The sequence below is a fragment of the Ooceraea biroi genome, chromosome 6, assembly GCF_003672135.1.
Source record: "Ooceraea biroi isolate clonal line C1 chromosome 6, Obir_v5.4, whole genome shotgun sequence".
Classification (NCBI taxonomy): domain Eukaryota; kingdom Metazoa; phylum Arthropoda; class Insecta; order Hymenoptera; family Formicidae; genus Ooceraea; species Ooceraea biroi.
The window spans coordinates 9,124,845-9,143,672 of record NC_039511.1 but is presented as its reverse complement, the minus strand read 5'-3'; the positions used below and the strand labels follow the sequence as shown (position 1 = coordinate 9,143,672).

Below are 18,828 nucleotides of genomic sequence, written 5' to 3'. Positions count from 1 at the left end.
AATTCCGTCTTTAATCGAGATTCCTCGACGTTGGCCTTTATCGCGCCGCATGTACGCGCACCGCCGTCGAATCTACGTGCCGAAACTGCCAACGTGATAGAAGATCGGTAGAAATCTTCCGTGCTATAAAGCACGGAAGCCTCGAGATATTCGTCGAACCGGCGCTCGTTACAGCCTGACGTCCTCGTCGTTCGCGGTGGCGTCGGCGGTGACGACGGTGCGCCGGTGAGTGGATTTAAACGTTCACACTAGATTACGCAAATGGAACGATAATGCGGCGAATCATTTCCGCGCAGAACCATCGAATAACTCGATCCACCTTCCACGATAGGTTTTCCACCCCTGTCGCCTAGATCTTTCGTTTTTTCTCTTTTCCGCAGCGCATCTCGAGCCTTTCCTTTCGACGAGAGGGATTCTCTCGATGTCGTGCGGCGTTACTTACCGACTTGCATGGAAACGACTTGCCCAGGTCGCTCCAGAATTCCATGCAAATGGTAACGGCTCCCACGTTCCGAGACCGTCCGAGACCATTTGGCCGTCATAATGCACGAGCCGGGGCAACCTACGGCAGCGTCCGACATCGGAAATTCGGCTGTCTTTATTTCGCGCCGGCGAAATGTTCTTGGCACGGCCGTGCGCGCGATTTGTAGCGGCGATAAAAAATGGTGACATCCTCGCTTCGAAGCGATATGATAAATCAGCGTTATCGGGTACTCGAGAGAAGGAATGTACTTTATTCTGCCGCGGTACGTAACGATTTTACGTTATGGTGTCTCGAGCGAGGGTTATCGACGTGCCCGTTTTAATAAGTCGAGGGAAGGAGAGTCGCGCACGTGGCGGGCTATCCACCAAAGTTCACCGCAACATCCAGAACCTTTTTGGAATCCACCGAACTGCGTGATATGGAATAAGGTTACGAAGTTCTCAGTGCACGTGCTGCTATCATGATCCGTACCGAGCGCAGTTACGACGTAGTGTAATCAAGATTGGTGCAACTACAATTATGTATGCAGCTAGGTGTTCATGGGAACGACTCGCTCGCGATTTAACGCATCCGGTTATCTTTCGTGAAACGCCGTTTCCTACGGATCGCCTTTACGATCTTCTTAATGACTGCGAGCTGAATGGAAGATTGAAGCGATTAACGTTACGAGTAGTGTATAGATGATATGACGTACTCGTGATTATGGGGTATCATTTGTCACCGACTAACGCGAGTTCTCTCGTACACGCAGCCGGCTTCTCGTTTTATATTATTCGCGCCCGAATGGACTTCTTGAGAAATATGGAGGGACGACGAATGTGCCTTCGATCACGTAAAGACGTTACTTTGATCGAAGAAATGGCCGTCGACTTTACGGAAAAAGCCAACAAGGCATTTTTCGCGGGAGAGCACTATTTCATGCAGATGGAAGACTCTCAGGAGGATGATTTATTCGTTGCACGTAGGAAATACCGAGGGAAATGGAACTTACAAGCCGAACGACGGAACGTACCGTGAATGTTCTACGGCATATTTTTTACGATAGATTTGCTAGGGGATACGGCTAGTTATATTCGACGGTTCCGCTTCTGTCATGCAAATTGATAAATGTCTCACATTCGACCACGTTTTATCGCAGCTCATCTTCCCTATAAAACTAAATCAGTCGGAACACGTCAAACTTGTAGCTTCTACGATAGTTTTTTGTGCATGTCATGTATCCATTATCAGTCTCGAATATATATTTCGGTTCGAGTTTATAGAAATTAAGGAATATAGAAATTAACGTACAAATTCTTCTACCTATCGAACGAATTATACATATAGAATATTCTCTCAGAAAACTCTCGTTGCTCCCGCCTTCCTGTCTTTATGTAATACATTGTCAGTTTCGTCAGTCGTGGCTGTATCGAAGCAACGGGGCTATCCTCGCGATGCATATAAGTCAGAGAGACTGCAAGGATGATAAATCCCACACGTGCCTTTAGGTTGGGCGTGTTATCGCTGCCGAGTACGTGGCGAGATGAGTCCGGGGACGGCGATGGTCTCGCATGTCTTGTAATACCATACACCCCCGCGATCGTGCTTTCTGCCCAGGGCCTCTTCTTCCTCGCATCGTTCCCTTTTCAGGAGCCCCCTCCGACTATGGATCCGCTGGCTGTCCCGGTATTCGTCCCGCGACACTCAACGCTCCCAAGCACCGTCGTAGCAGCATATACGGCTCACGTACCAGTTTAATATAGGCACGCCGGTAACCCTAGGCTGACTTCTCCATTTTGCGCTCACAAGCATGCCGCATACATGCGTCTGACAAGTGGGTGAAAGGCGTCGATGTGTCCTCGAGAAGAGCCGCGACCAAAGGGCCTTGTTTGAGGCGCCGGGCGTTATTGTCGGGCATTTCAGTGGCGTCCGCTCGCTTGTACGTGCCCACGTTCATGCGACAAGTATTTGACACACGTGTCAACGTTAACGCCGTCTAGGGTGCATGAGTCGAAGGAGAAAAGCTCGAATGAAGGCGAGACGCGAGATTTCCGCAGCGCGCACGTCATTGGTTTCCGTGAATTCTTCCTTTTTTTTTGTTGAAGACCGCTCACGGCAATTTGGATAATGCGACACGCGCGCACGTGCGCGGATCCGCGCGATTTTTGAGGCGATAGGTAATGTCACGTACCGAGACTGTAAATCAGATACTGCCGACGTGACCCTCGCATCGCGGCTCACGGGGATGGAACGCTGCATTGACGGCCATAAACATGTCACCGTGGAACATCTCTGGCGTGGGCTCTGATGTATTGCGTATTATTTTGGTTATTGGCATCCGCGAAGGGACACTCGGTCCAAGTATGATTTCCCAAATGGACTTGCTCGCGCGGAACGTGGCGATTAGTGCAATGACGCCCGCAAACATCGAGGAATTAATTAACTTCCGTATCAAGTTAGATTCATTCTTAATCTTGTGTAACGACAATCATTGCGTAACGTCAACAAAACAGTAGATAACAATCGATTCTTCAATCTGTTCAAGAAGCAAAGCTTTTTAAGCGGATCGCGAACGTTTCCCCGACAGCGAAAATTTGTCGCTAAGCGGTTTGCGTGAAAATCCGCAGATTACTTTTGAGAAACGGTTGGACGGGCATCTACATCCCGCGGCGATTATAACACCCGTGGAATTAAGCAGTATGAAATATTCATGGGTGGCCTTTATGAGCGGGGCTGTGCGCGAGAGCGTATATTATTTTATTACCTAGTGGACGTTGCATAATGTGTGTTCGCGGCACGTAGGCCGTCCGTGACGCGCCAGTAGAGGTACAGGTACCTGTCTCTCTCTTCCATTCTCCCTCTTTCTCTCGATTGTTATGCTCCTCTATTGTTTTATATTATAATTTGTCACCGCTGCCGTCCGAAACATCGCCCGTTCTACCAGACTAACCGGCTCGGCATTTTGCCAGATATAATGCAACTTTTCGGTAGCACTCACACAATATTCGCGCGCGCGCACGGTGCAACATTACATGGCTGTACGAAATCTAATCCTGTGAAAACAAATCAACTTAATCGGAAACTCGATATTAAACAGTCGGAGTAGATGAATGCGGACCGTTGAATTGCAGTAAATTTAGATACATCGGGAATATTGATCAGCGAGCAAATGTAATTGCTCAGTGTGTTATTCAATACCATTTGTTATTAATGGACCAATTGTGGATATGAATTATTATAGCATACGTGGGAGGGAGGATTTGTCTCGCTCGAAATTATGTTATTTCGTGCACGCTGCTCGCGCGCCCTATAAGTGTAGCCAATTTTAAACTTGAATTAATTGCTATTGTACGCTGCGCGCGCAGTAGCGCTACGAATAACAAACTGTCGTCGCGACAGTTTCCGTTGATAACAAAATTGCCGTTTCGATTTTCGCAATATTTGCATGCATGAATTATAACGTTGCATAATGAAACGTGATTTTCATGCATCAGTATCGACAACGATGATGATGACGACAGAATTCCTTTTCATAATCGAATACATAGTCCAGCTTCGGACGTAACAACAGGGATGAAGAACTAACCCTCGATGTTGAGAACTGCTGCACGCTGAAGGGGTGATCGAGGGATAGAGACCTCGATACGAGGGGATGAGAAAGGACGGTGCGCGTGGCTTGCGTGGAACTTTATGTACGTGCGCGTGTGAGGAACAGGATCGTGTGCGAGTGGGTCCAGTTAGGTGCTACTTTACGGGCAGTAACTGCCGCCGTAAACATAGCAAACACAGGCACAGGCCATACCATTGGCTCCGACCCCGATCGGTATGGTACACGCTCTCTTTCTCTCTTCCTCCGCGTATATCTGGCGCCACCTTTTCTCAATTTTATTTTATCCCCGTACACCACCGAAAATGTCTAATCGCCACGTTCGGCTTGGCCGCTCCTCTTCCCGATCGACCAGAAGATATCGAGACACCGATGGCTGCACCTGGGGTGGCACATAGAATGGGATGGGTTTCGAACGATTCCCGGCCCCTCTCGGATTCTCTGTCCCATCAGAGAGGATTAGATTTTACGGGTCGTTAGTTGGAACGAGATTGTCTATAATCGCGAGCTTAGAAATAGAGCGTGGCTGACTTTCGAAGTCATTAGCGCTCGACTGGTCGGCGTTTAGTGCGCCGTGTCCTTAACATCACATGGATTTCATCCTCTCTGTCTCGTTTTTGCGAGGGTTCTCCCGGGCGCTACGATATCGCGCGATTCAACAACGTACCCGGAGAAGGGAGGTATCGTTGAATTCTATCACCCTTCGATCGATAGCGCGACGCGTTCGCAACGTTGTAAACCTTGGGAGACATCGCGGCACTAGAACTTGTAATATACGGAGCATTAGGACCGAAGCGTCTTTTTGCAGTCCGAGAACGAGGTCAATTGTACGGGACTTAAGCTTCGTTCGTGCGGCGGGTACGTGACGCGACGTTTCTAGCGTTCCTCAGGATACGATAGTTTGCTTGGGAATAAACTCGGAGTCTGTGCGACTCCCGCCCACACCGCTCGCCGTCGAGTTATCTCTGCAGTATCTGCCGCATAAATCAGGCGCCGTGGATTACGAAGCTAAGGCCGCGGAAGTAACAGGATTAACGTGCATCGTCGGTGAAGAGTGGGTGCGCGCGCGATGCGCTTCATGGCGCAGCGCTAACTCCATAATTAGGGGATAAAGCGCGATTGCGCTAACGTGTCGGACTATCATTCAACCCCGCCTGTCCGACTCATGCGTATCTGTAATTTATACTTACAATTTTTCGGAAGTCATCATTCGCGATTGTTCATGTGATCCCGAGGTCATGTAATAATTCTCGTGCACGCAAGAAACGGCTTGGTAACGTATTCGTTCATCCATTCGATGCAGGCAGGATGCGTTTTGTTTTCTTACGTAAGAGCCAAAATGCATGACCTGATTCTCGTTGTTGGGACCATTCGCATCTCCGGAGTCGCGATGCTCTTGTTGGTTCTTGCCATTAGACGAAACTAGCAGCAATTCTCGTAGACATTCTCCCTTATCCCCGACTCTAAAGTAATTTTGGAATTAGCCGCCGAAACGCGTAGATCGCGAGGAAGCTCATTCCACTTTGGATGGCGGAGTTTGCAAACACATAAACTCGACTGGCTGTCAAGATGCCGGCTTAGCTCGCCCACTTTCGGTTGATGAGAAGCTTTCATCGTGGCAGCGCAATTTTCGGGACCGACGCAAAGCGATCAGCGCTATTTTCTTAGGAGAGCTAATGTAATTAAAGCTCACGAATAACAAACAACGGACGAGTTTCGGCGGTGAGAGTAAAAGCCTAATGGCGGTGCTTTATCGATTATTCGTACTACGCTACCGAAACAAGCTCGCTGCTCATATATTACGTCATGGTTACATATTAGCGACGTAGGAGTTGACGACAATGGGGCGACGTGGGCCACAACAAGCATGGTTGGTGGTTAACAGTTGGGTCACGTTGTTCTTGCACTCGCAAATACTTTAATCTCGCGCTCATCCTAGCAGTCGCTTCACAAGTTTGCCGCCCGCGCGGAGTCCGCTTCCGTTTCTTTCGCTCGCATCGCGAGTTGAGAGCAGCGTCCTCGTCTGACCAACGTCGGGTAGACTCCGAGATAGAAACAAGCCGGTAAGTCTCGCTTTTGAGCCAGTCTGGGAATAATGCGGCGCCGTTCTCGCCTCGAAAATCCTTCTCGCGTGAGCATCGCGGGGTCTCGCGTGTATTGTTCGATCCCCGACGTGCGTCCAGAATTGGAGATTTACGCGAATTCGCCAGAATTTATGCGCGTCTTCACGGAAATTGACGCTGAGTTAGAGCCCTAGCGGCATACCAGCCGGTACATGAGTTAGAAACTATAAGTTTCGGCATTTATAGCGGGCCACGCTGAATTTATGTCGCGATGCCGCATCACAGCCATAACGCGTTGGTATTTCATTAGCGGCGCCTGTAATGATGACTGTAATCTTCCAAAGGGGGGGTATTACCGTGTGTAATTGTCGGAATCCTCGTGTCTCCTCGAAAGTTGGACAGTACTTCCCCCGTTATTTCGACGGAGAGTGGATTGCGATGGTTTGGACGGTTACCAAGAAGCAGTACGAACGCGAGTTGCAGCGACGTGGGAATAGATAGCTCTCGAATGCGCGGCGACTGCACGAGCAGCGTGTAAACCGTGCTTCTGGTTTCAGCGGATTATTTACGACAGTTCGTCGTAACATTTTTCAGGAGTTTAATGTGGCGAAATATTCACGATTCGGCGCTCTCCCAAAAATTCGTATGGAAGGTTCGTGTTTTCGAGAAGTTCGCACATAAAGTCCTTTTTATGATGCTGCCCGGCGATACATTGGCGCTAGGCTGTACTTATAGTACATCACAATGTATGATATGGCATACAACATCTGATCAGAATAAGTTGATCAGCACAGCGCGAATCTGCATGCTTTGAGACATGAATAGCCGCAGACTTCACTTGGAAGTGGACATTTTCTTTGACATCCATTTCAGAGCAAATGAAACAGGTAAACGTCATCTCCGAGCAAGGTAAACAATTAAAGACAATAAAGCTCCCACATCGCTCGTGCTCGGTTCCTTTTTCCACTCTCGTTCCTTCTATCGTCCCCTGTTCTCCCGCACGAAGAACCACTTCTATTTCTCTGGTCCAGATCGGGCACCATTTTCCAAGGCCCCTCCACTCGTGACGCTCGAGAGAATAATTTAGAGAGCACTTTGGTGGTGACGGCGACGGCGGCAGCGGCGACTCCACCCGACCAACCACCCACTCAGCTACACCGACCAAAGATATCTTTCCACGCGCTTTTCCACCATCTTCCCCTTACCACATCTGGCTTTATGAATTGTCTGGTCCGAAGTTATGACCGGTCCGGAAACCCGTAAACTGCCGGCAGCGTCGTTACGAATCACTCGGAGGTCGACTGCCAGTGACGTTCGCGGAGGCCCTTTCGCAACGAATTTTCGGTAAACTTTGCCAGCATCGAGCATATCACTGAAGCAACCATCTTCCTTAGTCTTATTCATCACGAGGATTATTTGGAAATGGCGGTATCGCCGATCGTCCTTCACCTGACAATAATTCGTGCGACCTCCTCCACTGGTTTGGAAGAATTGTCTTACGTAACTTGCAAACTTCTATAAAGTACGCCAAGCGTGATTTATACTGATACGGATTCCAGATGAGTAGAAGAATACGATTATCGCACGATATTAATTGCTCGAGATCACGATACGCGCATCGCATAGGTGTCGCGTATCGATCATCGTGCAATTAAGCGTAGTAGAGAACGAGGCGAGGCTGACGTTTGCAGGCTGTAAGCTTTCTCTGATGGATGACAGTTCTTGCTGCTTTCGGTTGACGCGCCAATGCTCGATGATATTTTGATAGCCAGATCGACACTGACACAATGACAAGTTCGCTTCTGATCCGCGAGTGAGGATGCGGCACCGCCGCACTATCAGCAACGCGGACAAGAGCATGAGTAGACCAGCGCTTTGATGGATGATCTCATCGCTTGGGCTCGGCATCAATAGGACTGCTCAAAGGAAGCGCGTTGACAGCAAGAAAATAGGCGTCTCTCGTGAGAACATCCTTATATGGTGGCGTGCTCTAAAAGCTCGAGTAATCGTAGATTGCGAACGCAGATTTTTATTTTACGTTTTTCGTCTCGTATTTTTACGTTCTCTCGCGTTTCCTCTCCGGTAGGCACATGCCAGTAACATCAGTGAATTCTGTTTTGTGAGTACAAATGACTTCGCTCGAGGGACACTCGTGAAACGCGTAGCGACTTTGACGACGAGGTTTACCCGTTTCGAGCGCACTCGTAAATTAACCTTTGTCTTTGTGTCTGCAATTCCGAAGCGAGAAAGAGAAAGAAAGAGAGAGAGAGAGGTACGATCGCATTCGTTCGATCACTGAAGCGGAAACAACTCATCGAGCGAATGTGACACACATCGGTGCAGCTTCCGTTAAAGTTGCACGTCCTCCATCTCTGTATGACTATTCTCGTTTTACGAGAACGGAAGAGAAAGAGAGTAGTCACTCACACACGTACGCAGAGTAAGACAGAAAGGAAAAGAGAGAGACGGAGGAGAGGCGCGGTTCTCGTGACCACGAAATATAGTTGGGGCCTCTTTGTCGCGACAAAGAGCGAGCCCGCGGCGAGGAACTTGGTGGAGCGAGGGGCACGCTAATACTAAAAGCAATAAGCAAGGAGTGGTCGAGGTGGACTGGACGGGGTGCGGGTGCAGGGTTTTCCGAAGTTATTGTTGTGACCACCACTATTCCGCTCGGCTAGCGTCTCTACCACCCTCCCTTGACTCGCCTTGCTAAATTAAATTTTGCTCCGCGCGCGCGTGCACGGAAGACCGCGTAACAAAGACCCGGGAAAAGTTTCTCGGCATCGGGAGAGAATTATGCAGAGCCGATTCTCTTGAGTACTTTATATTGCGCATTTCTTGATTAGGAAAGCGGCTTTCGTCTTGTCCTCTCCCGGTGTGAAACGACAGCGCTGTTCTCGCGAAGTGGTCGCGCGAATCGATCGATTCGTGCTCGTTAAAAATTCGCAGGATTCCGAAGCGAAGGAACGTCCGTGGATCTCTCCGGCATATACATTACCGTAAAACGTGGAAAACGGCGCACTCGTTCGTGTTTGAAAAGACATCTCCTCAACGACACGGAAATGTTCCTTCATTTCGGTTTATTCTCGTTCGTACCTTCCTCATTTTATTTTGAACCGGTTTAACAGTACAGTATTCCCTACCGAGTCCAATTTTCCTTCTCATCGTTTTTTTCTTTCTCTCTCTCTTTTTTTTTATATGGCTACCGGTATACCGTGTCGCGGTGATTCAGCAAGCCGACGAGAGTTACGAACTCGTCTGTCATAAAGTGCAGAGTGGCGAGCTCGGTGCGCGCGACGTGCTCAGAAAAAACGATCTCATCAGGATGTTTCGATTCGGCGGAATTGCATTTGGCGGCGCCGTGTCCGGGATTAAGCGTCGTCCGTCTCGGTTACAGAGGAACTGGGTCATCGATTCCCCTTGGAGTAATTTTAAATTAGCGCACCTGGCCAGTGCGCCCCCGTGTTTTCATTCGTGATTCGTTAAATTAGCCGTAGGAATGATTTGAAGAGCGCACCGACGACACGGATGGCATCGCTTGGCATCGCGACCGGCATTCCGAAGTTCTTTATTCACGACAATCTATCTGCCTAATCGGCTTCCGCCAGATTCGTAGAGTACACAGTGAATCGCGGCGTCGCGGCTCGGCGTATAATTCTCCGCGTCGGTAATTTATATTAATTAGCCCGTTCGCGCGTGGCCTATTCGCGCTCGACATAAATTACCGGCGCTAATGATGAATGTCAGGTATAAACGTAATATTATGCAACTGTGCGGCTGTGTACGAGTGTCGCGTCCTAACGGGATTGCCTTCACTCTCGCGCCACCAGGTAGATCCGGGGTCGTTAGGGGTGCACGCCAGCCGGCTATACGTGACGACGTGCTCGTGTGCTCATGTACGTACGCACCGCGAAATCAACGGTGACGTCCCTGCACGATGATTACAATCCGTTGACGCGCGCGCGACATTATCCGCGACCGCAACGTGATCACGAATTATTGATCAAAAATTAGTGGGCTGCGCGATGATTGCCATTTTAATAAATGCTCGCATTCATCTATTTTGTTTACTTTTTACATAATTTCAAGATAAATGATGAATTTAAACATAATTTTTATGAATAGTATAATGCGCGATTTAAATCTAGATAGACATTGTCGAATTTTCTCCACACACAGTTTTATCCCGTAGATATTGTTCTAGTTTGATGGCAAGCCAATGTCACATAACTGAGATTCTATACGGTGTGCCATTTTACTTTCGCGATCAAATCTGAAACTTGCAAATGCTTCGTGTCTCCGTAATTTCACCTAGATTTGCTTGGTAGAGCAATTAGCGCAATCGTGTTCTGACTCGGCGAAGGTGAGGAAACTATACCGATAAACTTGCGCGAAACGTGGAACTTCCAACGGTGGATATTTTGACAGTTGACTGGCTTTCAGCGTGGTCCGTTTGCTGGCATACAAGAGTCCTATAAACGCTTCCGCGCGAGTCTCTAAGAATCGAATAATCAGTCCGGGCACGACCGGTGTAACGAGTTAGCTCACTCTTGTTTTTAGCTCTTGCCGCTTTTGCCCAGCCAGCCAGGAAATCTTGCAGCCTCTGCACTTCTGTAGTCTACTCGGTCTAACCAGCCCTTCTTCACCCTCCTTGTCCTCCTTCTCCTCCGTTCATTCGTAGGCGTTCGTACACGACCCGCATACCAACTCTCGTCTTTGCGAGGTATCCTTACCCGGTCGCGTCCTGTTGGCACACCGGCTAAAGGAATCCCCGAGTCTCTTCCTCAAAAGTGGAAACGCTGGGTGGGAAAGGTTGGTTGCAATCAAGCGCGGGCGCGGACTTTGAGGGTGCTCCGCTCCGTTTTCTCACGGTCTGCATTATCTTCCCAGACTCCCGTTGCGGCTCCAACTCCCACGAGCTGGCGAAACGAGTTCGGAGCTGAGGTAACGACGGAGGCGGAAGAATGTCCCTGTCCTTTTTCTCTCGCTTCTCTTCTATCTCTCGTCTCATCTCCCCTTGGTCCCTTCTCGTACCTTCGGCCTCGGCGAAATCATCATCGATCGCCGTTGCGAAAAAGGAATTAAGCTCGCTCGGTGCACGCTCGGTGCGGGACTCGCCTTTACGATCATCTCTAGTTATATTTGATGAGGACGCGGTCTAAGAGCTCACTCTAGCGAATAGTCAAACACGTCGGAATTCGGTCAGACGTTCGTCTTGTTTGCTTTTATTAGAAAATAAATGACGGCAGAATAGAAACTATGTAAGATGGAAAGAGAGAGATTATCATGATATTAAATTAGATGTTACAGCCAAATAATATCTCACTGGCGTAGAACGTAGTACTATGCAGTCTATAGGCTGAAATAAGAACGCAAAAATCCAACCGAGTTCAAGGTATGCTTGTTACATGAAGCGACGGCACTTGAAATACCATTAGCTGTCTGTAACAGAATGGAGAACAGAGTAACGGGCACGACCATCCGCTGTACTCGCCAGTCACGTTGAATGACTGTTCCTGCGATTTCGAGTGACGACGGCGCTTGAAATCCGAGTTTGCTTTACGTCTTGCCAATGTCTTAAAGCTCTCATTAGTGTAGCTCGTCGCCTTCGACGAGCCAAACGGCGGGCCGAGGGGTGAATTAGCGACGTCAATATTTGCGGTGCAATCAACCCGCTTCGACTTCCTGTCCCCGTCGTCGATTCCGCCGCCCTTTCTAGCTTCGACACCGACGCTGATTGTCATCCACACTTCTATGATCAGGCTGTGTTGTTGTTGTTGTCTTTTCTCATTTTGCTCGTTCACCTCATCTGTACACAGCGTTGGCGATATCGAAGAAGCGCTGACGCCAGGTATTCATTTTAGCGGAAGTAAATTTGAGAAGCATGTTTCCTCGCAGAATTGATATCCGTAAACATTTATTTAGTTTTACCGATTGCGCTCGTTTCAACGCTCCGTTCTTCACTTTTCGTTCTCCATTTATTAACTAACAAGTGATGTTACTTCAAAAGCGCGGATCCTTCTTTATCTTTCTTTTTTTCGTACTCTCGGACTTGTTGTAATCCGATGTACTACAACGATGTGTGACAAAGCGCCCGACGTGGCAAAACTCCTCGCACCAACCATTCGTACTTCTTACATCTGACAAGTCTCCGGCAATTTGTCGGCGTTAAGAATGATCGAGCGCCTCGAAGCGAATCGCGATGGCTGGGGTGGCCAGCGGCGGTGAATCGCGATGACGAAACGGTCGCGGCGTCGAGATAGAAGACGGCGGAGAGAAATGTCGAAATTAAAGTTTTCGCAAGTTATTTGAAAGCTACCTGCGGCGCGTGCGGTATGAATCGAATGTCATTTGTTGGACTTAAACGAGTGGGCGGCGGTGAGATATAAAGGAGGAGGACAACCGGATGGGAGGAGGCGGGCTGCGGGACGAGACGTTATAACGCAAACCCTTTCCCAGAAGGAACAGTCGAGACGTCGAATGGGAGAAGGACCATTGGCGAAGGAACGCGCGTCAGCGCAAATTGAAAGTCCGTATCCAGGGACCCACTATTTTCTCGTCCCGCTCGTACAAATCTTTGCCCGTGATCGAGACTTCGTGCAATCTTCGGTAAAAATCAAGAGACGCTGTCGATAGTCAGCATCAATGCCAAAAGTAGCGACGAGTGGCGATTATCATCCGCGTGTAGCGTTGACCTCGTACAACTGGACAGGGTGCAATTCACTATTTCTTCTTACGACACAATTTTTCTTTAGCATCGTAGTCGATAGAATCGCTCGCTTAATTGCGCACTCGCGCAATGATTGCGATTGTTATCATCGCGTGATCTCTTCCAGCGGGGATAATGGCTGAGAATAATGGTCGAGATTCTACGATCAGGTAAATAAGACAGAGTTCCGTGACTGTCGCGCGATCTTTGTCCCGGCCTAGCCCCATTCGCCTCGACAGTATTTTCCCTTGGCCTCTCGTTTCCCTCCTCGCTTTACCTCCGCTTCCAACTCCCACCTCCTGCTCCCTGTTCACTCCCCATTTCGCCTCCTCTCGCTTTCTCTCTTTCTCCCGTTTACCCTCACCTAGTGGCGTGACACATGGCCAGCATTTATAGCGCGAGATAGCGCCGGCGGTTCTCGACAGCGCCGGCAGATTTATCCTCCACGGTTATTGGAGTTATACAAAGGATTTTTCCAACTGATCCCATAAAGTATCTGTGCCTGATGCCCTATTATTTACGCAGCCGGCAGCGGCTGATGCCGCGAAAGCGCGCTCTAGCTTTTCGCTTTTCCTAGTTTTTGCGCCGGAATGCGAGCGTCGTCATGAGCTTGTCGCAGATGCTATTTTACGCTTCGTCGTTTTCGATTTACCGCAAGCCGGTATCTCCTCGTCGATATTGCCTTTCCATTCAGTGAATTATTGTCATCGCTGGAAATCGATAGTATGGAGTACGCGAGATTATCTTTCCTCTATATGGGAGATCCGGTGAATCCATAACCGTTTAAATGGATGAGTGTTTCATCTTATCTGATATTCGAGATAACAGAATGTCTCTGATAACAAGACTATCGATAAGCGAAAAGAGCATCTGGAATTTATTGGAAACGCTCGTCAAGAGTTTTCGCGACAATTGTTCCTCACATCGCTCTTATCAAGCCATATTTTTAAACGTAAATACTTGTATCATCCCCGAGCTAGATGCAACCGCTACGCTGGCTCACCGTTGCAACATTTATCCCTATGCTCGTTTGTTCGTTCGTTCACCCATTTGTTTGCTAGCGACGAGTTCGTACCGCGTTGTTCGGCGTTAATGGATGGCCTCTGTTTCCGTACGTTTTATCGTCGACTGGAACTCATAGGTATCGTCCGAATGGCAACTGCCGGCCCAAAACTGGCCGAAGCATTGATCCAGTTCTGTAGAATTCAGGTGAATAGTACGGTTCCAGTCACGATCAGCGGTGATCCTGTCTTTGAATTCTTTCGGGTTAAAAACGACTTACACATCCGAAAAGATTGACGATACCGGTAGAATAAAGGGGAATGATAAATTAGCAAAGCACAGTGAAATAGTACGCAATACATGTTTGACATTACGGATATATCAAATACGGGAAATATTTCATACCAGAAAAATACTCGCATAAATAAAATTCTCTAAAAGAATCATTTCACGTAGAATTGCATTACGTTAATTGAATTCTACGTGGTCTCTCGCGTATCTTTTATTCTTATACACATTAATTAATCAGACAGTGGAATATACGTGACGAAGAAGAATGTTTTCTTGCTCGCAGGACTCCGAAGGTGATACACCCCTTCACGACGCGATCTCTAAGAAACGGGATGACATGTTGGCTCTGTTGTTGGACCACGCCGCAGACATCACCCTCACGAACAACAATGGTTTCAACGCTCTACACCACGCTGCTCTTCGTGGCAACCCAAGGTGAGTGCTTCGCGTTTTCAGATGTGACGCTTTTGTCCGCGATCGCTGAATGCGCCGTCGTCCTAGAATTTAACCGTCAGGTAGCGACGAGAGCTGTATGTACAGCGCGCTACGGTCGTGAAGGGAGGCGCCAATAAACAGCTCGCGCCGGATAACAATTACGCGCGTCTCGCTTCTTGTAACTAATGGATCACCATGGTCCAGGCGGTATTTTGAGAAACGCACGCTCGCAGGAAACATCGCGTTAATCTCGAGCGTGTTCGGACGCCGTTGCGTGTTTGCGCGTTAATTTATGTCCGACGCGTGAACGCGCGCGCGCACAATTGCGACCGGGACCCTGATCGATACGATAGAGAGGTACATGTACCTACGTACTTTTTATCCGAGACACGAGCGTTTAAGCTAAACGTCGCTCGTGAACAACGGATTTTCCGGCACGGGGCTTTCTCCGCGAAAAGTTACGGGCGAGAAGGTTTTCCAACGGCATGTCCAATCGGCCCGTTCTTCCTTCCGCTTTCTTTGTTCCCTTGTTCGACGAATCATAAAAGAACGTCGAACCACAGATGTTCCCGGAGCCGGAGCCGTCGTTGTCGTCGACGTTCCCATCGTCGTTGTCGTCGTCGTCGTCGTCGTCGTCGTCGACGTCTCGACGGAGTCTAATCGACCCGGTCATTCTCGGGAGATAGCGAGTCAATTTTACCTCGATTTTCACCTCCCGTTCTCCTGTTCAATTTAGCCGCGCGGACTCTTGGAGCTTTTCGAGATTTGCCCACTTCTAGTTATTACTTCGAGGCAAAGTAACGAGAGAATGGGATGAACGAATATTCCGATAGGAATGCTACCAGTACCAGTACCACAGGCACTGGAGGACCGATATCTAGTTTGAAACTACATCACTTCGACTGGAATAACATTATTTCGAAACGACGCGTTTCGCCTAGCTGTCCGAAACTTCATTCTTTGTGCAGATAAAGGCAGATAAAGACTATCCGTTTCAACAATATGATTCGTCCGTGATTTTCTGGAAAGTAACGCACGCCGTTGTTTCGCGGCGACTTCACTTTTCTATCGTTTGCCGTGTCCTTCTTTCACGTATAAACGCAGGTTTCAATAGATTCCGTGGAGCTCCCCACACGACCATATCCCATAAGCTATATTGCCTCGCTCCTTTACACTCCTCTCACATTTCCCTTTCTCCCCTCTTTCCCTCGTTTCATCTGCCTCACGATCTCTCTTTATCTTTCCCCGTTTACACGAGAACTTCCCTTCCACATCTCGCGCCTGCTTCCGGATCTGGGAAATGGAGGCACCGGATGCATATAGTAGTTCTACAATCACGGTTACGAGGCACCTGCTTTCGACCTCTCAGTCGGGTCGTGCGAGTGTCAGCGATTCGCAATCGCTTTCGCTGCGCGACGATGTTATCGCTGAAATAACAGGAAAATTTTCATCGCCCAAAGAGAAAAGGTATATCGGGTTATGCGCGGACCGCTTGATTTCTTTAATGCTCACGTGCTTCAGCAGTTTAGCAGTGAGATGAAATTAGAGCAGACGTAATTTCGCGCAATTTTGCACGACGGCAAAGGAAGTGTCCGGAATCGTCTGGTCGTCGAGAAAATTAATTAGCGAACTAGAGTGCCGCAAATGTCGCGAAGAGGAGCTGCTAACCGGCCATTCTCTCGGATATTAAATGACACTACAATCCTTATTGATTAAGCGCGCAAGGTTGTGCCGACGCACTGTAATCCCATCTTACGGTATATTTTCATCTATAAAGAAATCTCCTTTTTAGGGCAAATTGCGCGATAAATTCTCATTCAGTCATATCGCATCCTAATTGGCAGCAGGGAAGCGTAAGATATCGCGGAACAAATTCCTCTGATAAATCACCCCGCGTCTCGCGCTTCCGTTACCGCCGCTTTCGTGTACATAAAGTAACGCATTGGTACGCGAACGTTCGTCTCCGTTCCGCTGCTGTCGGCTGCTGCAGGAACGGGAGGAATGAGAACGATAATCGAATGAGGCCGCGCAGAGATTCGCGATTAGGTCTGCCGATCGATAGGCTCAAACGTTGCATCGATCGAACACGTCGATGGTTCAATTTACTGTTTACGTCACAATCCGGGACAAGCAGAATTGACACGTGGAATTAACGAGAACCCGACGCCGTGGTATCTGTTCGCTGCCTTCGGCGACGGACTCAATGAGGATGATCATCCGACGTCAAGAAACGTCAACCTTGTCAGTAGTCGCTGCCTCCACAATTCCGCTCGATGGCTGGGGTAATTATAGCGATGATCCAACGCAAGGAAAGACGCTCGAGGGTGACTCGAAACTAATTCGGACTGGAATAGTTTGCGGTAAGTGAGTACTCGAAACCCGATGAGGTTTACTTTGCCCGTCATTATATAGACCGAAGAGCGAATGGAGAACGGAGCTTGGAGAGCAGACGGCGCAATCATGGAAACGTATTAGCGCCGCACAATCGCGGGATCGTTTGCTCTTCGCGGCCGAAGAAGCGAGGCGGTTCTTTTGCACGCGCAGAATAGCGTCGAGATAAATGGGCGATGGGTTCGTGCGCGTTCAATGAACAGGCGCGGCGCATATAAGGTAAGAGGTCAGGATGGGGTCAACGAGGTGAGATCTCTCATCGTGCGCGATTGCTCGTCTCGGATGCGAATCGAAAGAGTCGCGGGGAGCGCGTATCTCTACGCTCGGTCGCGTTTCCAAAGTACACTGGTATAAAGACGAATGTCAGGTGTATTCACCGTCGTTCCGTCTTTCCCCTTTCTTTCCGCGTTCTCTTTCTTGCCGTTCTTCTTTCGGAGTCCTGTTCCTCGGTCGTGGACAGGCCGACGGCCTCTTATAGCGCGCTCTCTCCGTCCTGTCCTTTCCTGCCCCGGGTTCCGCCAGTGCCCTATCGGCCTTTCCTCGCGTTTGTGCTCGCCTCTCTGAAGGAACCGCCGGTCTCTCTCAAGACCTGTGCCGTGGCGCTCTGAAGCCGAACGAACGGACGTCCGGAGACGTAATTTCCTGCCCTCCTGGTGCGGCCTCTCGACCCTGCCTCCCTCTTTCGTCCCCTCTCCGCTTTTCACCCTCGCGGGGCCTCTGCCGCTTTGTCGGATACATTCTCCAAGGCTTGTCGACGAAACTTCCCTCGTTTTCCATGCTTCTGCCCACGGTCTCTGTACGTTCGTCGTATTAGGGTTGCCCTCAAACGTGGTCGCGAGCGCTCGCAAAAACACCAGCAACATTTGCAAATCTGAAATTACGAATTGTGTCATTATCAGCATTGGTAGTGATAAAGATAATTGTATGTTGCGTGTCTAAAGGATGTCTAAAGGAACGACTTCCAATTAAAGAAATCATCGTGTCAAATCGCGTCAAATCAGGGAAAATCTGACATAAACCTCCATTATTAATCGTCTGCAATATATCATGCCATTTCATTAATAAATTGTTGATTGCATCACATTTGTGTCCATTGTTGGTAAACTCACTGTACATCTGTGTTAAACGTTTTCGGGAGGGATTACCGCCGTAACATGATAAATTTCCACTCTGCTCTTGCAGGATGCGCGAAGCGGTCATGCAATAAATAGTGCATCAGCGTTGCATTATCGACGATGAGTATTCTATGAGCCATAATATTTTTACGGCTATCGAAACATGGTGAACTCGATTGCAATCAATAACGCTTTAACGTTGCAAAAGTAGAGTACGGTCAAAGCGATGGTCAATACGTGGGCGTTACAGTGAAAGGCCACTAAAATTGGTCGGTTATGTTACCCCTTTGTTATCGCCGGCTCGCAACAGCCTGTTATTCAACCATGATGGTCTAATCATTATGCCCGCGAACAGAGATACACGCGCGAGTCATATACTAAATTCTACCACATGAATCGGATCGCCTCCCTTCTGGCGCTAAATATTGCGGTACCATCTGCGTGTCGACAACTGATTGACGTAAATCACGAAATTGACGGTTTAAATTGTCATCCTTTGTGACGTCCATCACGATGAAACAACGGTGTAACAATCTCGTGTAACAGATTCGCATTTTGAAATATACACGAACCCACACATATGTATCATCTACGTACTTGCACACGCGCGATACGATACACTGCCGCAACGTGTTCGATTCTCCCAAACGAAATTTGCGATCCAACGCAGTCTAGCACGCACGCGCACATTTTCGCGGTGTTCTCCTAATTAATTCCATTACGGTAAAATTTTGACGACGTGATCGTTCCAC

At 48.7% G+C, this 18,828-nt stretch overlaps 1 protein-coding gene across 1 annotated transcript in view; it reads left to right on the top strand.

Annotated features, from left to right (window-relative positions):
* Window positions 1-18,828, top strand: part of LOC105280806 (E3 ubiquitin-protein ligase MIB1) — a 357,459-nt gene that overhangs the window by 34,395 nt on the left and 304,236 nt on the right. Inside the window, exon 9 of the mRNA XM_011341617.2 lies at window positions 14,419-14,570. Within this exon, the coding sequence (XP_011339919.1) occupies window positions 14,419-14,570 (152 nt within the window). The remainder of the gene's footprint in view (window positions 1-14,418; window positions 14,571-18,828) is intronic.